Here is a 25,172-nt window from a genome sequence, read left to right on the forward strand (position 1 = left end):
AGTCCATTAGAGCAAAGTAAAATAAAAAAATTTGATTCACTATTCTGAGTTTTTTATAGCCTGCTTTTCTACTAGTCGTGTCTGAAGTAGTTCCTCTTTAGACAAAGTGCTTACTAATATTCTATTCACATGTGCACATCTTGTGTGCGCAAACTTAGTACCTGCAGGCTTTTGTGGTTGACTCTGCACGAAGTGGAAGACCTGGTAAATATGAAAATCTCCCATCGTCTGCTACCTGTCAATGGACCCACGAGCAGCAAGCGTGGCAGCCAAATATGACCGCCGACGCTGAAATCGAGTTCTGTGTCAGCGTGTTTGATCCTATTTCTCTAGGGTGCAGGGTAGAAGAGGGTGTCCTGTGAGGCATCAGGGTAGAAATGGCCCTTGCGCCTGCCAGCACACATGAGTGGAAGGAAACTTTTGCCATGCGGCTGCTTGTTTGTGCAACTCCGTTACCTGTAGGGTGCCTATGTGAGGCTGTAATCAGCAAACCTTCACCATTTGATATGGACATACCTAAAGTGACCATACTCCTCGGACCCCAAAGCGGGACGGGGGAGCTATGTGGAGGGGAGGTGTAAGAATATGTTGAAGGGAGACTAAGGCTCAGTGAAATTTTGTTTTAACTGGAAGATAATACGTTTCGTAGTTCTCTCGGTCTTTGTTCAACGAGCAGTGATGCGTTATTTGCTGAATAAGTAAGTGCTGAAGCATGCCCACCCAGCGTTCGTCAAATGCAAAAGGGTGTACTGAATGTGTTGTTGGTACACTACAACTTAAACAAAGCAGCTCAGACATTCGGACTAAGCAAGGAACGCACAACACTTGCTTGCTTAGTTCCATCGTGTGCACTCTTTTCTTGAAGTTCCTCAAACGGTTTCTTTCGGCTTTTTCATTCCTCCAGATTTTCATTACTGACACTGAGCTTGATACCCGTTTTCCATATTTCCGGCCGAAAGTGGGACAAAACACCGTCCCACAAGCAGGCTGCGGGACAGCGGGACCACAGCCGCAAAACCGGGACCTGTCCCGCCTAAATTGAGACGTCTGGTCACTTTAGATGTACCTCAACAGACAAAAGCATGCAATGGCTGCAACCTGGCTTTGCAACAAGTTAAATGCTATCTATCATCTGTGTTTGGCAGTCTTGCTGACTGCACATTACTAGACTACATCCAAGAGGGATGGTGATGTGGCTTCCCCACCTTCTTTACTTCCGAAGATTTGGAGCGTTAACTTTTTTGTGGTTCCTGTTACATCATGAAGTATAATGTGTTTGTAGGTAGATGTTGACTGTTTTCAAATGCATCATACAGAAGCATTTCATTCGGAAACGACTGTATTTCTGGCTCACAATAAAGAATTTAGGACAGAGGAGTTGCACGAGGTCGCGGGTTCGATTCCCGGCCGCGGTGGCCGCTTTTTTGATGGAGGCGAAAAGCAAAAACGCCTGTGTGTACGAGATTTTGGCGCACGTTAAAGATCCCCAGGTGGTCAAAATTAATCCGGAGCCCTCCACTACGGCGCGCCTCATCGCCTGCGTTGCGTCGGTGCGTTAAACCCTACAATCAACCAACCAACCATCAACAGAGGAGTTACGGGGTTGGCTGGAGAAAGGATTGTTAGTTGACTGATAATGAGGGATAAAGATTAGAGGAGGGAGGTTGCTGTTGATGCACCTAGGGAGCATGGTCTAGGTGTTTCATTTTGATGTCATGTGCCAAGATGTGCCCAAATGACTTTGTGTAACGTTCTGTTGGCCGCTGACAACACGAGGGTGGGTGAAAGCCACTTCCGAAACATCCCGAAATTGTGGCGGGAAAGTTTTTTTTTTTTTCCTATGGTTGGCTGTAAACTTCGCGACGTGCTACGAATAACGTCTGTCACGTTTGTCAGTCACATAGGACGCATTGAGATACTGGGCAGTACGCGAAAAATCGAAAAATACACTGGAGTCAATCCAAAAAAACCGCTTTGCCGATTCCCAAAATTTGCCATAAATGCAAAGTACATAAAAATTTTATTACAGTACAAATTGCCCTTCAAGCTGAAACTTTGTTATATTTATATTTTTGGTTTACGCGATAAACAGTTTTTTGACAAATTAATACGAAACTGTGCATTCGAGCTGTCTGCAATAAAATTGGCGATCCCATCATCCTCTACGACGCTCCTCATCCAGCATGGCGACGCAATACAACATCGGCGACCCTGTATGGTGAGATATTTTGATTTTCGCGCATTTTTACGAAAGTAGTGTGGTTTGATGGCAACTTTTGTAGCAGTTTACAGTGTTTTGATGCGATTCTCATACATTGCAGGGCCAAGATGAAGGGCTTTTCTCCCTGGCCTGGAAAGGTAGCGTGGCTTTGTTCGTAGCGCGGCCTCAACGATCATTCAAATTCAAAATCGGCGTGCTCTGCACATTACCCGAAAGCCTTAATAGAGGCTTTAAACGTTTGATATCACGTTTCTGCTTGTGCCAGTGTTTCTAGTTGTGTAACTCACCGTTCGCAACGCTCATCGCAGTGCTCGGGTGCCGGGTAAAGCTGTCGTGTGTCGGTGTTTATGCGTTTTAGGCCTAGCAGATTCCGCCAAAACGGACTCAATTGACTGTGGTGAAAGATGCGTTCACTTGCAACGCTCTCTGGTTAGGTACTTGTGCGGGGTGGATGTATTGATATGGCGTCTTTCTAAAGATTTCTGGTGCTGTCTGGCTGTCATTGTTGCTGGTGCTGTCAGTGTATTTGACTTTCGGTTTGAGTGGCGGGAGATTTTGTTTGTATGTCGGCTCCCGCCATGCGGGGATCCAGTCGCCGCGCCAGGCCGCGCCCCCGATCTTGATTTCGGTCTCTCTCTCTTTTTGCGTAGGTGGCCAACCCCACGAAGGACGTGAAGCGGCCAGCTCAGAAAAAGCCGATGCAGTGCATCTTCTTTTTTGGAACCAATAACTAGTGAGTTCTTTTTTCCCTGCGTGCTTAATCTCGCCGCACACGAGGTCAGAGCCGCACATAGCTGTCGAACAGTAGTTGCACAGTGCTGTATAGAATTGAACGTTAATTCAGAATTGTTTCTTATTTGACATATTGACATTTATTTATGATTGCGAACAAAGCATCTGTAAAATGGAAAGGAAGTGAAAATTATTTGCTATTTTTGATTTTCTACAGGGAAGGCTAAATATAAACAAGCGTTGAAGAAAAATAATAAAACTGTCCATGGCTCAAAATTTTGGCTAAACCAAAACTCATTTGCATTTGGAGCTCCTCTGCACAGTAGAGAGAACTGGTAACAGATTTAGCACCCCTGACATGTGAGTGACAATTCTTCTTGGAGCAATTCTGGGGACCGCAACTGTTGTGCTTGCAGTGCGTGGATCCAGGAAGACCAGATCAAGCCATACGAGGCCAGCAAGGAGCAGTACGCAAAGTCCAGCAAGACAGCCAGTTTCAAGGAAGCCGTGGAGGCCATTGAAGATTATGTGAAGAACCTCCCAGAGGTGAGTATTCCTTGTCACCGAATCTGGGCATAAAAAGCGACGTGGTGGTCAGGAAGTCAGCTCTGCTTTTTATGTACATGCCAATTATGTCAAAGTAAAAATCTAAAGTTGAAGCAGCACCGTGAGCCGGCCTAGTTGGAAACGTTTCATGGCAACAATTGCTCAAAACAAACAAGGACAGCGACGTAACGACAAGGATGAGTGTGCTCGTCCTTGTCGTTTTTTCTCTGCCCTTGTTTGTTTTGTGCAATCGTTGCCGTGGATCTAAAGTTTGTCTGGCACACTTTTTGGTCAACTCAAGTTCATTTTTCTGGTGCTGTCCTGCTTGTCCGATTGCATTGTGTTGTCATTCGCCACACATCAGAAAAAAATGTTCTTCGATTTTGGCGACCTCCACTTGCAATAAGTGATCACTTTTTATTTATTTATTTATTTTTGCTTGTGATGGCATCACCTCATCATGGTTATTTGATGTTTTTCGGAGAACAATGGTCATCGAAGGGGCTTCTTCATCTACAACATAGCTAGCAGTAGTTGTCTTGTTTTCAGCAGTTTTACTGACTACGAATTTTCGCACTACATTACAGCAGGGATTCATTCAATTACCCACGAGGAACATTGCGAAGTTAAAGGAAAGCTGAACATGGCTATTATGAAGCGTGGGGCCATAGCAAATTCAAGGTTCAGGGAATTTTGTAAGGCACTACATCTGCACAATCTGTTTAAAAAGCACATGTTATCAGGCCTAGGAGTAAGCAAGAAAACAATAGGCCATTTGGCTTTTATGCGGGCATGGTATTAACCGAGGGTTGCACTGCCACTGCACTCCCAGATGGTGACAGCATCGTCTAGCCTTCATTTGTGCAGTCGCCCCACTGGCACGCCAAAGATTGCACAGTGATTGTGGTGCGAACCTCGGAAAACTTTTTATAAAAGTGTGTAGACAGGGGCCAAATAGTTGCGCAGCAAGCTAGCATGTGTTACAGTAAGTTGCACGCGTTCGATGATTTAAACTCGGCACAACTATTGTCTTTTTCATTTGGCGCTTGCATTATGCTTAACTAGGTTACATGTTCACTTTGTGGTGACAGTAGAGATGTGTGCCTGTCAGATTCGCATTACATTAATCACCAGCACCTGCAAATAATTGTCCATCAATCACATAACGCAACCTTTTTCCAAGCTATGCATTCATCTAAGGGCAAGGTTAGTCACCGCAGCAAAACATTTTCTGCCGCTCTATTGTGGGTGGGCTAAGCGCTATGCCAGGGCTTAGTCACTGCTTCCACCGGGCAGCACTCACATGGTGAACATATTTCGTTTGAAGGCTGCACGAAGACAGCATAGACAACTTACCTCACCAACTACCCCTTGTCGCTGTGGGCTAACGTATGGGATAGCAGAGGACCCCGGCTAGCTTCGCTAGAGAAAGTGCTGCGCACCGTGCACCAGCTCCAGCGGAATCCGAAGACTCGCGCACTGGTTCAGAAACTAACAAGCGGTAGACAGATCCCGGCAATTTTAAGTGAGGCTTTATTGCCAGGCAGATACAAGGCATATACCAGACAACGTGACTATTGCTTGCGGGGAGACAGTGGCTCCGTTCGCTCGCTCAAGCTGCGGGACTCGGACCTCAATATCCGCCATCACAGCCGCGGGAGTGGGGGAGGCATCCCTTGTGACCGGTCAGGACAGGCTCTCGTAGCAGAGTCGCGTGGAGCCAACGGAATTCTCCATCATTGGGAGTAGGCACTTCCAAGCCAACCGATTATAACCAACTCGCCCAGTCAATTCCCGGCGGAACATGCGCGGGTCCTGCAGGTCGGCTCTTGGGGAGAGGAGGTCTTCTCCTGGTGGGGAAAAGGGTGGTGCGAAAAAAGGTGACAAGCTGGTCCTCCTTCTCCCTACGTCCTCGCGCACACGTTTTGTGGCGAGTTTAACACGTTACATGGTGTCACGAAAAGGTCACGACTCAGGTGACGCGCCGGCGGCCCAAAATGGCGGCTCCCAGCTCGCGAAGACATGTGCAGGCGAGGTGTAGGGAAACAAGGGTCCCCACAACGCACGACTCTTGCACCCATTCACTTGTCACGTAATTGTGTGGTTCCATATTTTTGCATGCTTTCAGGCCTCTTGCGTGACAAAAGTAATGTTGTGGACGAGGTAGTGGCTGATGTAGGCAGACATTACCGACCACAACAGGTTCACGTCACACACCGCATCTCCGGCGCCATAGTCGTGAGGGTCGACAACGACTTTGTGATATTTTCAGGATAGTGATATTCTTTCGGGTAATGACTGCGAGATAGTAATATTTTCTCCAAGTACCGACGGTCGTATGCACTGAGCCATGTCGAATCTGTTGCTTTGTAACCGCAGAAGCTCGAGGCGCCAAACAGCTAGGATGGCCGGCGAGATTGCTCCGTGAGGTTGAATGCACAAGATCAGGGGTGAGACAGTTGCGCATATTGCGCAGTTTTGATACAGATTGGTTTTTTTTGCGCCGGGCTGCTCCAAAAGCTTGAAAATTGCAAAAATTGCGCCAAACTGCTCCAAAACAGTCTAAGAGCTGAGGCTTTTAACGCTCCCGTCAGTTTGAGTGGGGGAAAAGGCTTACTGACGACAATTTTCCCGAAATGGTACTGTTTTTAAAGGTTTAATTGATTGATCATTCAACAAAAAAACCCACATTGTCCCCGAGATAGTTCTTTAAAAGTCACAATGTCGGTTTGCACATGTTATATTCTGTGCGTTTTCAAAGTTTTCCCATCGAAAAACATTTAAAAGTCCTGTAGAAAGGCGACAAAGTACTTGTGCAAGTAGATGAAAAAACGGCAATTTTTGGAGCGCCGTATCTCCGGAACGGCGCCGCCGTCTTTATGTGGTGAAGATTCAAAAATATGGCCGCCTGGCGAAGCAGTTGCTTGTGGTTCAGGCAGAGTGCTCTTTGCCGATTTCTACCGTGGTTGTGGTCATGGGGGTGGCTGGTTCTACATTCAATCGTCTGATCTGTTGCGGAAAGTTGCGTTACTCGAAAGATGGAGTTCGTCTAAAACAGCGTGGTGCCCGCGAATTCGCAGTGTTTCGGCCCTGAGTGTGAGGCGCAGTGCGTGCTTGAAGTGAAATTTCGGACTCATCATCATCATCACCAGCCTGTCTACGCCCACTGCAGGGCAAAGGCCTCTCCCAGTCTTCTCCAATTACCTCGGTCCTGTGCCAACCGTGACCAATTTATCCCCGCAAACTTCTTGATCTCATCTGCCCATCTAATTTTCTGCCGCCCCCTGCAGCGCTTGCCTTCTCTAGGGATCCACTCTGTTACCCTTAACGACCAGCGGTTATCTTGCCTTCGCATTACATGCCCTGCCCACGTCCATTTCCTCTTCTTAATTTCTACCAATATGCCTTTAACACCAGTTTGCTCCCTGACCCACTCCGCTCTCTTCCTGTCCCTTAATGTTACACCTAGCATTTTCCGCTCCATTGCTCGCTGAGTCGTTCTCAATTTAAGTTGAACCCTCTTAGTCAGCCTCCAAGTTTCTGCCCCGTAGGTGAGTACCGGTAATATGCAGCTGTCATACACTTTCTTCTTCAGCGACAATGGTAGGCTGCTATTCATTATCTGGGAATGTCTGCCATATGCACCCCACCCCATTCTGATTCTTCTAATTATCTCTGCCTCATGGTTGGGATCTGGGGTCACAACTTGGCCTAAGTAGATATATTCGCTTACCACTTCCACTGCCTCGCCACCTATCTCAAACTGCTGTGCTGTCCCGAGGTTATTGATCATTACTTTAGTTTTCTGCATATTAATTTTCAGGCCCACGGTTCTACTCTGTTCGCCCAGTGCAGAAAGCATGCTTTGCAATTCGTCCCCCGAGTTACTTAGCAACGCAACGTCGTCAGCAAATCTGAGGTTACTGAGGTATTCTCCATTAACCCTTACTCCCACCTGTTCCCAATCCAGCGTTCTGAATATTTCTTGTAAGCATGCTGTGAATAACACTGGAGAGATTGCGTCTCCTTGTCTGACACCCTTCCTTATTAGTATTTTACTGCTCTCCCTATGGAGGATGATGGTAGCTGTAGACCCATTGTAGATATCCTCTAGTATTCTTACGTATTGCTCATCTACCCCCTGGTTCCGTAATGCCTGAATGACTGCTAGGGTTTCGACCGAGTCAAATGCTTTCTCATAATCTATGAAGGCTAAATATAGGAGTTCATTATACTCAGCGCACTTCTCTATCACCTGATTGATCGTGTGAATATGGTCCATTGTTGAGTAACCTTTACGGAACCCTGCTTGTTCTTTAGGTTGACTGAAATCTAAGGTTGCAGAGATTCGGTTAGCGATTACCTTGGTAAATACCTTGTAGACGACTGACAGTAAGCTGATCGGCCTGTAATTTTTCAAGTCCATCATGTCGCCTTTCTTATGGATTAGGATGATGTTCGCGTTCTTCCAAGATTCCGGTACCATTGCGGTCTTTAGGCATTGCGTATACAGGTTTGCCAGTTTTTCAAGTACAATTTCTCCGCCATCCTTCAAGAGGTCTGCTGTTATCTGATCCTCACCAGGTGCTTTGTCCCCTTTCATTTCTTTCAAAGCCTTCTTTACTTCTTCGGTCCTTACTGGTGGGATGTCTATCTCCTCTGAACTACTGTCTCGTTCGGCATAATCCTGTATGTCCCGGCTACTGTACAGATCTCTATAGAACTCCTCGGCCACTGTGACTATTTTATCCCTATTTGTGATGACATTGCCTTGCTTATCCTTAAGTGCATACAGCTGATTTTTCCCCACGCCAAGACGTCTCTTCGCTGCTTTCAGGCTACCTCCGTTTTTTACAACGTATTCGATCCTCTCCATATTATACTTCCGTATGTCAGCTGTCTTCCGCTTATTGATTAACTTCGAGAGCTCGGCTAGTTCTATTCTGTCAGCTGCGGTAGAGATTCTCATGGTTTGCCGTTTCCTGATTAGATCTTTCGTCTCCTGTGAAAGTTTACCAGTATCCTGTCTAGCCATAGTGCCCCCGACTTCTACTGCACATTCCGTGAGAATGCGTGTAAGGTTGTCGCTGGCTTCCTGTGTCGTAAGCTCGGCTTCCTCGTTAAGGGCGGAATATCGGTTCTGCAGCGCGATCCTGAATTCTTCTACTTTACGTCTTACTGTTTGCTCATTTATCGGCTTCTTTCGTACTAGCTTGTTGCGGTCCCTCCTCAACTCTAGCCTAATTCGAGATCTTACCATACGGTGGTCACTACACCTTACCCTTCCGAGCACTTCCACATCCTGCACGACGCCAGGGTTATCGCATAATATGAAGTCTATTTCATTTTTGTGCTCCCCATTCGGGCTCCTCCAGGTCCACTTCCGACTCTCCCGTTTACAGAAGAAGGTATTCATTATCCGTAAGTTATTCCGTTCTGCAAACTCAACTAGTAGGTCCCCCCTGCTATTTCTACAGCCCGGACCATAGTTCCCAACTGCCTTGTCACCAGCCTGATTCTTGCCTACTTTAGCATTGAAGTCCCCCATAACTACGGTATACTGTGTTTTTACTTTAGCCATTGCCGATTCCACATCTTCATAGAAGCGTTCCACTACTTGGTCGTCGTGGCTGGATGTGGGCGCGTAGCCCTGCACCACCTTGAGCTTGTACCTCTTATTGAGCCTAATTACAAGACCTGCGGCCCTTTCGTTAATGCTATAGTATTCGTCTATGTTGCCAGCTATGCTTTTATTGACTAGAAATCCCACTCCCAGTTCTCTTCTGTCCTCTAGACCACGGTAACATAGGACGTGTCCATTTTTCAGCACCGTAAAGGCTTCACCCATCCTCCTAACCTCGCTAAGCCCTATTACATCCCATTTAATGCCCTCTAATTCCTCAAACAACACCTCGAGACTTGCTTCGCTAGATAAGGTTCGCGCGTTAAACGTTGCCAGGTTCAGATTCCATTGAAAGCTCAGTTATTGCTGCCTTGCGAGCGGCGGGAATGAGACGATCGACAATGCAGAAGTGGCGGCGCAGGCTACATCGCCACAAAATGTTCAAGCAGTGTCCGATTGCGGGACGGGCTATTATTGCAAGCTAGTAATATGGCAATGGTTCATCTATCTGAAGTGAAATTTAATGCTGAAAGAGAGGTAGCTAAACATACCAACGTTACTCAAATTACGATCGTAGTGAACGTGCACTGTGGGAATTGAAATGGGACTAATGAACTCCTACTTCTAGCGAACTTAGCACAGGACGACAAAAGAAAAGACGAAACACACGCTAGCGTGTGTTTCGTCTTTTTTTTTTTTTCGTCTTGTACTAAGTTTATAGAAGTATGAGTTCATTAGTCAGCAGCAACCAACTCGCCCAACTCTCCGCTTGAAATGGGAGGGGTGGGGGGCGGTGGAGGGGAGGGGTGCGCTGACTGTCACGTCGCTTTGCGCAAGCTTTTGCCTTGGCTCTGCACGTGTGCTTAAAGTCGAATCTGGGATTACAAAAATAATAATTTCAGCATTTACATGTTAACAAAAATGCCTTACGATTGCTTAGTTTTTCAATTCGATATTTTCAGTGGAGCTCCACGCCATCTATGCGTAGGGCCTAAGAATTTAAAAATGGTTTGTATAAAGGTATTGCAGTTTGTACCTTGTGATACTCTGGTAGAAAAAACTTTATTGAAAGGCTGTTCCAGTGTTATGTACATTCAATATTGATTAAAAAGTCCACTCTCCCCACCCCGAGTTACCAAAAATTTGATTTTTGAGGCTTCTAAGGTGACATAAAATAAATGTCATTCTTCTGCTCCAAATCAAGGTTCTTCTGCTCCAAAATCAAGATTTCGCTGCTCCAAAAACTGCTCCCAAATCTGATTCAGCTGTCCCACCCCTGCAAGATGTAGCTGTTAGTGGCGCCGGTAGCGCTTCTACCGGATGACGAGTGCAACCCTCCTATATGGACAGGCGTCATTTAAGTTTGAGAAATTCAAAGTAAAATAATTTTCAAGAAAAGTTTAAGAAATGTGGATGCATGTAAGGGGGCAGTAACCTGATTCAGTACTTGTTCATAAACATTGCAGACATGCAATTGGGGGAAAAAAAAGCTGACAAAGAAATTTGTGAAGAACACTAGAAAAGCAAAGATAACCAAGATAAATAAAAAGGAGGCAAAGCAGACAGAAACAAGTGGAGGGCAAAATGGAATAAAAAATGCCATTAGCAATGTGCTGGACAGAGAAATTTTATATAGGAAAGAAAAGTCTTTACGGCAACTTTAAGGCTACACGCCGCGGTGGCTCAGTGGCTAAGGCTTTGTGCTGCTGAGCCCAAGGACCCGGGTTCAAAATGCAAAAACGCCCATGTGTTCAAGATCTCGGCGCTTGTTAAAGATACCCAGGTGGTCAAATTTAATCCGAAGCCCTCCACTACAGGGCGACACATCGCCTTTGTAGTGTCGGCACGTTAAACCTCGTAATCAATTTGAGGCCAGTGCCTTTTGAAGCTAAGCAGATTGCTCGAAAAGGGAGAGCCTTGTTGGGGAGCGTACCCAAGCTGGTGGGGCATGTATGGGGTCTGCCGAAGCCAATGATTTAACACATTTTCTTGGAATGTCACTGTATCCATACAAATTCACGTGAGGGAAACCTGCACCTTCCTGAAGCAGTAGGGTTTAAGCAGAATGTAAAGAAAGAGCTAGGGGGAACTAAACCAAGCATGGAATCCTGATGAAAAAAATGCAAAAAGGAGAATACAGCATAGAACAGCTACTGCACATTATGAACAAAATATAGTTTGAGGTTGTTGCTAAAGCAGCGCTACTTACAAGTGCATTACACGAATGCATTAGCTTCTGTAGTGAGGGGACACATCATCACACCAATACAAAAAAAAAGATCTGTAAGCAATCAATCAACCGAGCTGACGTTTCACTGTTTGCATGAGAATTGCTCTTTCAAACAAGCGCGCTGTTAGTTGTTTCCAGTAGTTTGGGTAGCATTATTCATGCGCTACTGCTATTTAACCAAACCGCCATTTCGTGGAGTTCTGTGGGGGAAGTGGGTAATACATAAATCCATGCTCTTTTGTGTTCAGCGGGGCTTCTCTTGTTTAAGCTGAAGCTTACAAAATTTGAAATTGCGAGTTCGCCTTCCTCATGTCTTGTAAAAGCACTGTCTACCGTTGCACTCAATCTTACTATTGCATATTTATACGATGGAGGTTGGTTTAGCATGCTGATTAAGTATTATTTAGTATTGTGTACAAGGGAATGATACACAGGAAAAAGTTCCTTACTCTGGGACTGAAGTGAGGCCTTCCTTCAGCTATAAGAGGAAAATTTCAGCATTTTTTGACTAACGCCAAGTTTAAGCTTAAATGTGCATTACGCTCTTCTTTTTCCTTGGGGTCTAGCATTGTTCATAACTGCAAAAGTCCCTAGTTTGGAAAACTTGTTGGCAGGGGTCAGGACAGGACTGTAATTTATGCTGCCAGCACTTTGTGGCAAGTTTAATTAAGGAACACCGATGCGTGAAATGCTTTTATTAATTTAATTTTTGTTTTCACACCAACTCTTGCTTTGCCAGCTGCTTTGGCAGTCCCTTCTGAAAAGCAAAATAATGCTGCACAATAAGTAGTAAATGTGGGTTCATGCAGTCAAAGGAGCACGGTAGAACTTCAATTTGACCTGCAACATGCTGTTCACTGTAACCGAATATGACATAAAAGTCTTTAAATTATATGCACCTCGCCTTGTGTGAAGGCCATTGGGATGGACGGGAAACCACATCACTGGGTAAGGGGGGGGGGGGGGGGGGGTGCTTGCACATAGGCATGTGTGCTCCCACCTTGCAGGTTCATGTTGCGAGTGTATGCCAGGAAAAGCGTTGAACATCGTTATGTCGGTACATGTAGCCTCGGTCACAGTAATAGAAGTAAAGAAAGAATGCCTTACAAGCAAGATAATGCTTTGTCAGGCAACACCCAGGACTGTCGGCGTTTGAAGGGTGCCGTCTGCTATTGTGCATAACCAAGTGGCATTCCTGCCACTCCAGGGCTGCTGCTGGCATTCATTCACTTTTACTTTTTTTTTTTTTCCACTCCAGCTTTTCCCTTATTATCACTCCACCAATGTATGCAAGCCTTGATACGTCTGTGCCTTTCTCTGTCTTTGTGCCAGGAGCATTAATGGTCCACTTAACAATTATTTGTTGTGTGCACCTGCTCGTTTATTGCAGCTGATTTGTTGTAGCTTTTGTGGTTGTAAAAAATTATAGCATGGGAGAGAATGGGTGGTGTTTGTGAGTTTCGTGTTTTGATATTTAGGCTAAAAGTTGCTGCAACTCAGGGTTGGTTTTTATAGGTTCCATATTTGTAGTAGGAAGAGGTTAATAGCCAAGCTGCAAAACTTCTTGTAAAATCTCTGCAACTTGTGGTGTCTAAACTTGGAATGTTCTGTATTCTTCAAAGCAGAACAGTGAGATGAGTGCGAAAGTATAAGAAGCATTGGTATGCACAGTCATTGTTCTACGCTTGGCGTTGTAATTGGTCTCGCTGTGGAGAATTCAACTACCCCAGATGTGAGCATTTGAAACAATCCCTTATTTGCTTTTTCCTCAAGTTGCAATCAACCATAAAGCGGTAACCACATGCACGCGCTTGCGCGCTTCGGTTCTACATGCGTTCTCGTGTCGGCGCGCCCAAGCGCCTGACGAGGGTGAGGGCAAGCACACACACGGAGGCGCGCGAGCGTGCGCTGCCCCGCACTTGACGAGACCGCCTTGTCGACATGGCCCAACCGTACATCGCCCAACACTGCTACACTGTCATCGCAACACATACAAACGTCAGCTTTTTATCTTACAGAAGAGCAACATTACTTTTAATGCCAGCTTCAAACTAAAACACAGCTGCATCGCCGCTTCGCTAGGCACACACGACGGCGGAGAGCCGTGTTTGTATCTGGCTGATGGGCTCACGAAGTTTGATCGTGTATTCGTCGATAGCGTATTTTGCTGGTGTGACCAGGAGGAAGTGCATGCACCCGAAAAACTTTTGCGGCTAATGAAGCAACTGCGCTGATCTATCTTAACGAGGAAACAGGCAGCGGCAGCGACGTTGTTGTCTGTGGCCACCGGCAGATTCACAGGCCGGTAAGCGCGCAGGAGAGAGCGCCAAATATCTGGCCATGCCAGACCTTTGAGAACGCGACGTGCTTCGCCTCGCGCCTGGTCTAGGCGTTGCTAAACTTGCACAGAGTATTTGAGCGGCTAGTTTTTTACAGTGCAGTTAACTGGCAAAAATTAATTGCTTGTAGTATTTCCTCTCAGGGCTTCTTCGTATGTTACCTGAAAAACGAATTAAGGTTGAACCGTTCAGCTACAAAATCTAGAAAGAAAGAAAGAAAAATGACAGTGGCACAAGAAAACACTTATCATGTCAACAAATTTGACATGAACGCTGCACTGGGATGAACATTGTCAGGTCTGCACAAGTTTTTCTTGTCGGGAGCGCCACAGACTAGAAGACTGGAGTAGGAAGTGGTAGCTGAAGACAATGAAGACAGTTGCAGCGCTTTCGTGCAGAAATCTTTCAAACGCAAATAACTTCACCGTATTGGCCTTGGCTCGATGGGGAAGGGCCGAGGAGCCCAAATTATTAGTGAATAGCTTCATATGCCAAGTGAGCCGACTGGCGGTTTTCACTTGACATGTGCTTTGCTTGTATGTTCTTTTCGGGGGAAAGATGCTGCAGCTCATTTCTATAAAGGAAGATGAAGAGCCATTCAACAGACTACGACGTTTAACGCTTGTTTTTATCAAGAAATGCGCTTTCATTTCCCCGCCTCCAGTTGTACACAAAATCCTTTCTACATGTTTTGATGCCCAAGCAAGCATTTTTTCACTTCTAATAAATCAGTTGTTTGCACCCGTGCTGCCCACATCCTTTGTTTGTATTCCCGGAAAAGTGTGCCCTTAGTATCCTCAAACGCAGTTTACGAACATGCAAAACCAAGAAGCCCAATTCCTTATCTTACTGACATTGACAGGTGTTTGTTAATAAAGTTAGTATTTGATTCCTAACAGTTCGGCATGATTATACTTGCCACCCCTGTCCACAGTCTAATTTTTTGCATTTCCAAAATCAAAGCCCACGCGCGGATGGCAATTGTGCCTCTTTGCGACCTGGTGCAGTACGGCAGCAGGTGAAAGATGGACAAAAAAAGAAATAGAAAAGGGACCAAGAAGGGCTGCAATGGCTAAAAACCACACACTGCCCCCAGAGTGTGGCCTTGAAGCAGGCTGCACCTGACGCAGTGACGCTGGTTGCTTGAATGGATATCGTCATGCAGTATGCACAAAGAGGAAAGTCTCCCACTTCCGCAATGTTCAAAGTGGTAACAAGAAGGAAGAGGTGGCCCCCTGCAGCAACCGTCACAAGCATCGTCGTTTTATATAGTGTTCCATCTTGTCCCGTTGAAAAGGCGGCTCCCGTTTGTGGTCCCATCTTGTGCCTTCCGTGAAAAAACCAACAGCAGTTTATAATAAACATTGCCGAACAGTTTGTGTTGTTGCAACCAGCAGTCGGGAACACTTGTTTCATTTTGTACATTATGTACAGGCGCACTCAAAAGGTTTATGGGGCTTGAATGCATAAGCTTTCTTCTTGCTGTCGACAGTATACAAATACATAGCAGCCAGAGACAAGTGGGAGATTCATCCTGAGCACTAGGTGACACATCTGTCTACTTGGTGGCAGCATCGTGACTTTGCCCCACATGGCTATTAATGTTTCCTTTAATGTCCGAAAGATGGGGAGGGGGGGCGGGGTAACGCCAGCTGTAATTGCTTATTTGTAAGTAGTGTGTAACTTGTCACCTAAGATAACTTGAAAAGCTATGAACAGACAGAAAAAAAGTGTTCAGCTTGCCATGTTTCTTTTCGTAGGGATAGATTTTGTGTGGTTATCCTTGTTAAAGGGACACTGAAGTGATTTGTAAACATTGCGGGATTACTAGCGCAAATTGTAGTTCGGAGTCCGTAGGCATTGTTTCGACCACTCTGGCCGCGTTTACGCGAATTTATTTAGTAGAAAAATCAATTCGAAAATGCTGTCCTCCTCTCTTTACGCTCGCCCATTTTCTGTGGCGTTTTTGTGTGACGTCAGCAGGAGATGAGCTGGAAAATGGCTGCGCTACTGCACGGTTCGCCGACCTACCGATCGAGTCAGTCGGCCCAGCGTTTCGTCCGCCGGCCGCCGACGGGTCGTCGCTATTCCCTCGCTCAATTGAAACTAAGCCACAACACCTTTGTGAATGAAAGAATGTGCCTTTCCTTACTTTGTTAGTTTGTACACTGTGTCAAACTCAGAGTCCGGGTCGCTCCACACAAGCGCTGCACAAGTGCACATGCGACGCTTCGCTGACTTTACGCTAGTAGGAAAATCTAAGGCCAATTGAAGGCGGGAGAAGAGTCAGCGAACTCAATATAGGTACTAAGAAAATAAAATCAACTGAAACTTTTACCGTACAGCGCAAAACTAGGGAGCAGGAAGCACTTTTTGCGCTGGGTAAACAAGCACAGCGGTCAGCAGCACGACCGCACATCTGCGAACGCTTTTCCGTCAAAGAAATGCAATTGCTAGACGTGAGATATTGTGGAAGTTTGGGGGACACTTGCTGCAGGAGTGATATACAACAAATAGTCACATAAAGTACTTAAAATGCTTAAAATAAATAAAAGTGTAAACTGGTCATACATTATAAACCTTATACAGTCGAACACGGATATATCGAACACGGGTATATCGAATTATTGTCTATATCGAACTCATAAATTATCCCCTTGAAAATTCTGTGTAAAAGTATAGGAATTCGTACGTTTATATCGAACCGTATTTTTCCCGACATTGGGTATATCGAACGCCGCGCGAGCTAGAAGGTGCTCTTCGGCGGTCGCTGCACCCCCGATTGAGGTTGATGAGGATTTGGAGGAATGCGCGGGCATGGCAAAGACTGGCTCGCGGAACTTATCCCCCCTAGCGGAACGAATTTGCGCGTGCCCAGTCGGGCCCCGCTACCGGCCGCCGTAGCGTTAGCGGACGGAGCCCGGTATGCTAAATCTCTCTAGGCACACAAGCCCGAACGCTCGGAAAATGTGACAGTGCGAGGTAGGGACGCCCCTACTGCGCACGTCCTTTTTTTTTTCGGCTGCGTACGTTCCCCGGCTTGCCGGAAAAGAGTTTTTTTCTCTCTCTCAGGGTCTGTCTTCCACCGATGTCGTCTCGGGAAAGGGAAGAGAGAACGAAGGCGCTGACGGCCTCCTCCTTCTTTTGCATTTTGCTGCTGTTGCTTCTGTTTGGCGAGTTGTCCCGCACCTTTCGGAGATCACTGTTTCTCTCGGAGATTACCATCGCGAGCGCTTTGTGGCAGTCCGTTCAGGGAGCCTTGGAATTGTTACCTTCAAATTTCTTGTGGTACGTGCGTGCTGTTCTTCTTTTGCGTGCGTGTTGTGCATGGTGTGCGAAGGCACAGCGTACTCCTAGAATTTTCTAGTTGTGCAGCCTCGAGAAGATCGAGACCAGCGTCTTTAATTTCATTTCCAGGACGAAGAAGCAGGCCAATATCAGCGATTTTTTTTTCACGGAATTAAAGCGTCCTGTTGCGTCGTGAGTGCGGAATTAGTTGTCATTCTTGAATGCGACGATCGGTAAGTGATCGTGCGCCATAGGTGAGGTTTCAGAGCGCATATTTTTTATATCGAATTTTTCATATATCGAACTATTTCACGATCCCCTTGGAGTTCGATATATCTGTGTTCGACTGTATATCCAAACTAGCCAGCGCCGGCTCGTGGCCTAGTTGTCTGAGGTGCTGGAATTTCTGTTTTGAAAGTCGCAAGTTCGAATCCCCGAGGGTGCATGTTTTTTTTTTTTTTTTTTTTTTTTTTTTGTAAGTTGATTTTTTCGTATGCGGCCGATGTTTTCTGAACTGAGTTCATCATTTTTGGGCCGTAACGTTCACTGCTCCACGAGCGAGATCGCAGAACGCGCGCATACTGACAATGACGCGCTAGCGAGTTCTCGTTGGCGTGCTGTTGCCACAAGCACCGACTGCTTGCGGGCAGTGGGCCCAGGCCTGAATCAGCACATCCTTGGCCTGGTGCGAACTAGCTTTTTACGAACAAACATGAGTGAGGCAAGCTCCGAATATGCAGGAAAAGCGCATGGCATTTGAGAGTCTGCGGTGACGCGGAGGGCGTTCATCCACTGCGTAGGCCTCGTCTAGTGATTTCTACGATTCCAAGCCGCCCTGGGAGGTTTATCTTAGACATTTGACAGCGGACAACATGGCAGAAGCGCGGTACGGCAATAACTGAGATATCGAGAATGCCCATCCAACAACGCCATCAGATGTCAAGCATGTTGTTTTACAGAACCGAAACCGAAACTTGTTTGATTGCTACCCTTGGGCATCGTCCAATCACGGTGCCCCCCCCCCTCCTGACGTCACAGCCTTTAGTTGGTGCGGCCGCCGCAAACCGCGCATGGTAATTTTTCTTCTTTCGCGCTTTTTAAAATAATTACCTATTTGTCAACCGGATAAACGATGAATAGTGTGTTAATTTGAGCCAGTCTACACAGTGCAAGCAAAAACGGGAGCTTGACAAATTCACTTCAGTGTCCCTTTAATTTTCGCTAACTTTTTGTCTCGCGTTTTCTTTTTCTGTGCCCGCTGTGTATTTTGTGCCTGGCTAGCTCCCATACCTTGTCACCTTTTTCTACTTGGCTGAAGTGTGCAAACCAGTTTTCCTGGCCTCGTGTGGTCCTGTTTGTGAATGCCTTAGGCATCTTTAACTTAAAAGCGGGCGTCAAGCCATGTGGTCAGCATTTTCGCTGCGAAGTTTGTTAGCTGCTTTTCTTTGCTTTTGAATTTCTGCTATCATTCTGCATGTTCATGTATCTCAGAACAAATATTTCTGCTATCAAGCAGCTCGTGCGCTTGTGGTGAGGGGCAGCGTCGTCTGCTCACCGGCAGCAGATCCCATTGACGGCGGGACCCTTAATTTAATTGGCATTGCATGTAGCACGCTTGTGCACTATTGTATTTTTCTTGGTGTATCTTCTTCTTCTGTTATCTATCTCGTCGCAAGGCTTGGCCGCAGCCTGTCAACATTTGCACGTATCTTGCTTGGGTGCGTTGACAGCTTTCCCTGTGCTGTCGCGTGGAGATCTCCCGTCAATGCTGAGAAGGCAGTCCGAACATTTTATTGAACGATGCAAACCAATTTGTTTTGTGACCACAAGAGCTCTACCTGTTGGTTTAGATGCATTCGCAAAAAATGTAGCTGTATAGTGACGGGCTGCAAAGCCAGGAAAAGGAAAATTTTACCACTATGTACTCACAGACTGAACTTTGGCAAGCGGAGTTATTTAGTATTGGAAGTTGCGAAACTCTTCCATACTGGGGGCAAACCATTAGCAAATGGATCGGACTGCCATCCATTGACAGGAAAATGATGTAGTTAGTACTAAGGTGCTTTAGGCTGCGATCTATAAACGAAACGCCATAAAAAGAATAGTAAGCATTTCCTAATTTAGAGTTTCCTAACCTTAAAAGTAAGTTTTGTTAGGGAAGTTTGGTTACAAAGGTGAATGCTTGGCTAGGTACAGTTGTTGTCTCATAGATGCTGTGCCAACACAGTTGCCCTTCAATTACAATGTAGCAGAGGTGGAGCTTTACAACAGCTGTATATTGAAGAACTCTAGCGGCAAGCATGGCCACAGCACGTGGCTCAGTTTTCGACAACTGAAAAAGTGTTAACGGTTGTGCGCAGCGCTTTACTACCAACACTTGCAGAATAAATCTGGAGGTTATATGGCCCTTAGGACTTGACAGTGGAACGCTTTAAAGCCAAATGCGGTTGTGATGCTCGCTGCGGTGGCAGGGTGTTGGCTGCAAGGATCTGCTGGTGTGATTATAGGAGGGAAGTGTTGCACACACAACAGATGTGGCTGACATTCTGTCAGTCTGAAAGTATAGTTTTAGTGGTTTGAGACGGTCATGTGGCGGGGAAGATAAGCATCAAGGTAAAATTGTCACTCAAGGAGTTAAGCTGGAGGTCCTCTGGCTTCAGTGCAACCAATTTTGTTACTATTATGAGCCAATGTAGCACCTGTGGTAGGAGAAGAGAGCAGTCTTTTGGTATGCAATAAAGCCATTAATACTCAATGCATTTACGAAATATTTGGGAGAGTCGATTACTTGCACTCTGCCGGCAGAGGGTGGTTTAGAGCTTTCGTTGAAAAACTTGTCGTGTGTTTTCGTTTGAAGAACCCTGGATTATCGGTCTCAGAAGTTTTTATCGGGGTTGACTTTCAGGGTTTTGCACCTCTGCCAGCCACCATTTGTCGATATGCATACTTCTGAGAGTTGCAGCAACTCCTTCATTGTGCTATTTTGAAAACCTGTCTGCTCAGCCCGCTGATTAACATCTCACTTTCCTCAATATTCTCAATTTTTTTTTTTTGCTCATTTTACCTTCCTACTTTGGTATACTGTACAGAATGGAGCCAAAATTTAAAAAGTTAAACTGAATGTGAACTGTTGCTACGTGGTGGTTGATATCAGATTTCGCTTTGGTTAAGTTTTCAGTGCAATGGGGAACATTTTGTCTGGCAGCAGCGAAAAGGTAAATTATTTGGCAACGTGTTTGTATTTTATAGGCACCTGTGCGACACAGTTTTTGGAGTTACACCCTTGCATTGGCCAGCTAGTGTAGAGAGCACAAATAGCGTCTGCGGTGAAACAATTTTCTCGACGGATTCATGCGCACCCGCAAAGCAAAAAAAAAAATTGGTTGCGTATCTGCTCCTTTCATTGCAAATGTCGACAAAAGACGGTAGTCTTTCATCGACATTGGCCAAGTAAATGCCTCCCTTCGCTTTCCCGCTCACCTCTCATGTTGTCCCTCTTGCATCGCGCACCTCCCAAGGTAAATGCGCTAAAGGTTTGATCAAGTAAATTTAAATTTACCGCGTTCCACTGCTCTAGGCCGGGTGCCTCGATGCCTGCACTGCCGTACGGCGGAGATGCACGTGAATCGAGGCACCCTTCTTCAACGTTTATAGAATCACGTTGCCCTACTCTGTGTGCGCTCCAAGCAGAACGTTGAACCTATCTAGTTGAACCTTTCGTAACTTGCCGCTTGATTTCTTAAAATGCTGCCAGAAGCTACAATGGCGCCGGTGACAGCAGGCGACAGGGTGAATTTTTTCCTGCAGTGGATGTAGTATTTCATTTCGCAAAAATCAAGCATCCATGATTTTTTTTTTTTTTTGTAAAGGAAAAATTTAAATATGACTTATGGATTGATATTCTGCCTTATATTTGCATAACGTCTTGTTCTTGTTCAACAGTATTGACAAGTATGAACATTGACACCGGACTTGACGTTTAGATTTGGCTGTGGGTATATTGCGCAGATTTTGTTTCACTTTGACTGAGTGGCTGAATCAAGTCACAGACACACATAAAGGCAGATCAAAATTTCTGCGTTTAAGTCGCCAAGAAAGACTAGTCTTCAAAAGCACTTCATCAGTCATTTTTACACCCAATTTGGTGGCACAGTTCTTAAGTAAATGGTGCCAATCATGGTAGCTGAGCAAACGTAGAAAATAGGAAGCCTGGGCACTTCTGATTTAGAGTAGTAGAGGAGAGTTGGAGCACACGCACTGGTCTAAGCGGCATTGCTGGGTTAGCTTGCACGTGACATTTTGAAGGCTTTGTTAATGTCAGAGGAAAGACGGCACCGAACCTTGTCTTCCTTTTGCACTAACAAATTTTCCAAGAATTTTTTGTTGGTTCTTCTGGCGTCCAGTGCACGCAGATAAATGATGGCGAAGTAGCGTGCTGCTTGTCTTGGTTAGACCTAATGTTGCATAGCCATAAACAAGGCTTGTTATGATGGCTGCATTCGTAAGCATTGTTTTGTAACCTTTAGCTTTCATGTGCATTTTGTTGTTTTGAGACCTTAGCCAAACCGTTTGTTTAGATTGACGGTACTAGACTGCGAATGCTTGGTTAGAGTCACTGTCGCCTATTATGCTGTAGAATATTATGAAGAAACTCGTGAAGCACTTCAGCGACACTGTGGCAGCGCTTGGGTCTGGTGGGCAGTTTTATTCTGGACAAATTAATTGCCTGGTGTGGCGAGAATGGATAGGGCCTTGAAGACAAAATGCAATTTTGCTTGACTTGAAAAAACAAAAGCCTTTGGTAACTGACTAGGCTTCATTGCAGCCACGAAAGATGCTTAACAAAGAAAAATGCAGGAAATGTTGAAAAACTCAAATTTAATGCCACAGTGGCGTAATATGGGGAAGAGTGACATTCTATGGGCCAGCCATAAACACATATAACAAGTGTTTTAACTGCAGGATAGCTTTGGAGTGATATGACCGAACGGTACTAGACACGTCTCTATAATCGCCCAGTCATTACCAGTGGCATAAGGCGGTAGCCGCCAATCACGCAGACAAGATTCTGTGATGTCATGGAGAAATTGCCGGAAAGCCACACACACGTTCATGATTTCTTTAACATGGCCCTAATTGTTTGAAGTTTCCAATAAAATTGGTGTTTTTTATTGGATAAAGCAGTCTTTTTAATGATCAAAACATGCCTTCATGAACTTGTTGAATGCAAAAGTGAAATGAAAGTTTTTGAGAAAGGTGCTGTTTTGCCCCTACATGCTACTCGAGAGCCACTGAAAGCAAAATGTAAACATATGGGCAACTTGGGGAGTGTACTGTAAGGAACGAGGAAAAAATGTGCAGCGCGGGTTTGCGATTCGTTCCCGCGAAGACGTCGAAAGAGAGCGTGACCGCCAGGACGGGGGCTCACCCTTGGTCGTCCTGTTGTTTTGCACTGTTGCAGCAGCCGGTCAGGAGCTCTGATCTTCCCAGCATTGATGAGGAGATTTCCACAATATTCCCTAACGGTTCTGTCAGCCCCGTAGCGAACACACCGACCAAGGTGAATAGCCAGTCTAATCATAACCACAATTCACCCCGGCCCGAGAGGTCTGACCCCCAGGGACTGCTGCATGCGGTGCTCTGCCCCTTGCTGCACCCCGGCTGCTTTCTGGCATCTCTCTCTCTCGCCCCCTGGTGGGATCACTGAGGTGGCTGGGTGGTTTTGCTCGTGTGAACTTCCCGTACTGTTGCCAGGAGTCTCCTGTGCGGGGGTAGACTGCTTTGACAGGGGAGGGCCTTTTCTCTTTCCGTGTTTCTTCTTGCATGCCTGTTTTTTGTTGTACACACACACACACACAGAGGTGGGCAAAGTACCGGTTTTGTCTATCGTTTCCTGTCCTCGCCTTTGTGGTGCACATTTTGGTGGTCCATTGTCATGCTTGCTGCTACAAGTCCGGGGATTGGAACGTCACCTGGAACGCATGATGTCAAATAGCGTTCGAGTTGGTGACCCTCTTGGTGACTGCCTCTTCTCCTTAGAGAGGCACCATATTTTGTGGGATGGGAGCCCTTTGTCTTTATTCTCCGCGATTTGTGTTTGCGGTGTAAAAAATGCCTTAGTGTAGATTATTATGTACTTCATATTTTTTTACTTGTCGAAATAGTGGTGAGTGGTGCCACTTCACTCATAGATATGGAGGCCACACTTATCAATTTTTGCAGATGTACGTTTAACTTATGCTTGGTTTTTGTGGTATCCCCTGCATTTGCTTGCTTAGGCAGCCCCTTCAGAGAATTTGAGCCTTTAAACTGCATGGACCATGATGGTTGCCACCCATTACATTGCAAAAGGCTCCTTGGTTGTTTTTATTATTTATTTATTTATTTATTTACTGTTAATACTTTTATATCACTGCTTCAGACCTTCTCAGCCTAGCGGTGTAAGGATGCAGTTGTGTGGTAAATATGTTTTGCAAAGCCTCCGCTGTATTTGTCAGGCATTCATGTTTTTGAGGAGAACGTGTGTTATGGTAGAACAAATGAAGATGTGATGAGCACTCTTTACGGGGTAAACATTGTAGACAAAATGCATTTTGCTTTGCCAGACTCTGCTTTGAGTATGACTAGTTATAGCTAACGGTTCAGGTGAAGCAAGGCTTAGGTGCACTTGCTAATAGTTAAAATGCTAGCAAATTTAACCAGGCGGCTCTGTTGACCTATTTACTCTTTGAGCATATCCTTTTGCAGCCGTGGGTTTGTATGCCTTTGTGGCGTTCAATATGGTGATCAACTGTCACAGTGGCTGCACTGTCTGCTTCCCTTCTTCTGCTTTTTTAAGGGCCCTCCCACTGCAAGGGTAGCCTTGTCAGATGACGACGACAGCCCACCACTCACGCCACCCATGACACTTCTGAAAAGTCCCAAGAGAGAGAGCAAGGCACCCAGAGAATCCAAAACACCCAGGGAGTCCAAGACGCCAAGAGAGTCCAAAACACCAAAGGAGTCCAAAACACCAAAGGAATCCAAGACCCCAAGAGAATCCAAGACCCCAAGAGATTCCAACACACCAAGAGAGTCGAAGACTCCGCGAGGGACGGGCGACAAAGAACCAAAGCGGAGAAAAAAAGATGTAAGCAGTTGGTCTTGTTACCTACCATTACACACTGGCGTTCAGAGAGCAGCAGGTTTGGCCGTACGGGCCATTGTGTGTTTCCCGGCTTTAGCGTTGTAAAATTGGAGCTTTTAGGGTGCCTCTGGTGTTGAATCCTTGCATTTTCTTTTAAACAAGCGGCAAACTTTTCTCTATTCTTGTAGAGGCAGTAATAGCTGCAAAATGCAGTACTATGAGTTTTAGGTTTCAGCGTGTATTTAGGCTCTAGTGTGCTCATTCAAAGCCTTGCCCACTGCACAGCGAACCAAAGAGAAACATTCAAACCTGCCTGCTTCTTGCAGTGGACATGGTATTTCGACATATTGTGGTGGAAAAAGAAGCAACCACAAATGTATAGTCAGGGTCTTGACCAGGCCTTCAGGTCACGTGTTTCATGTGCCGCCTTTTGGAAGGTCTGTCCTGTTGTTGCGATTAGAGAAGGTTGGGAAGCCTAATTTTCTATGACAGAGCAGGGGAGCCACCCAACTACCGTTACTTGTCTGGTTGCCGAGTATGATTCTGTTATGGTCGTCTCAGGGGAAACCCCGGAAGTAAGGACGTTACAAAGGTGCCCAGACAGTGCGGCAGCGCTGAGCGCCGCGAAGAAGGAGCAGACGCAATGCTGGCGTAGAGACGACTGGTTTCCCACGCTAGAAATCGGGGGAGCGTTTATTGTTTACAAGAGATCGCCCTCTCCTTCGTTTGCCCCGCGCCCGAGAAGCGGGGCAGTGGCGGGCACAGGCGGCCCCTCGCTTGCAGCCTCTTGCTTCGTAGTACAGTGGAATACACGAATATAATAGATTCATATTTTCTTAGTTGCGACCCTTAAAGGGGCACAGAAGTTAATTGTAAACATTGTGGGATTACTTGTGCAAATTGTAGACTGGAGCAGCTAGGCCATGTTTCCACCACTCAGTGCGTTTAAGCAACTTCGTTTAGTAGAAAAATCAATTCGAAAGTATTGTCCTCCTGTCTGCATCCTCCTTGCCAGTTTCCTGTGATGGTTCATATGCCACTTACTCGAGATGGCTTGGCTTGACTGC

The 25,172-nt window shown here is 45.9% G+C and overlaps 1 protein-coding gene across 3 annotated transcripts in view; it reads left to right on the plus strand.

The window, feature by feature from the left end:
• The first annotated feature begins 2,099 nt into the window (after nt 1–2,099).
• Nucleotides 2,100–25,172, plus strand: part of Ndf (Nucleosome-destabilizing factor) — a 114,680-nt gene continuing 91,607 nt past the window's right edge. Inside the window, exons 1-6 of one of the 3 annotated variants that reach the window (XM_077702667.1) lie at nt 2,100–2,218; nt 2,322–2,358; nt 2,872–2,954; nt 3,370–3,499; nt 22,441–22,539; nt 23,818–24,108. In XM_077702667.1, the coding sequence (XP_077558793.1) occupies nt 2,184–2,218; nt 2,322–2,358; nt 2,872–2,954; nt 3,370–3,499; nt 22,441–22,539; nt 23,818–24,108 (675 nt within the window). In that variant the 5' untranslated portion in view covers nt 2,100–2,183. The remainder of the gene's footprint in view (nt 2,219–2,321; nt 2,359–2,871; nt 2,955–3,369; nt 3,500–22,440; nt 22,540–23,817; nt 24,109–25,172) is intronic. The other 2 variants (XM_077702668.1, XM_077702669.1) reach the window with 2 other exon arrangements.

The sequence above is a fragment of the Haemaphysalis longicornis genome, unplaced genomic scaffold, assembly GCF_048455015.1.
Source record: "Haemaphysalis longicornis isolate Haplotype H1 unplaced genomic scaffold, Haemaphysalis longicornis Haplotype H1 scaffold_3, whole genome shotgun sequence".
Classification (NCBI taxonomy): domain Eukaryota; kingdom Metazoa; phylum Arthropoda; class Arachnida; order Ixodida; family Ixodidae; genus Haemaphysalis; species Haemaphysalis longicornis.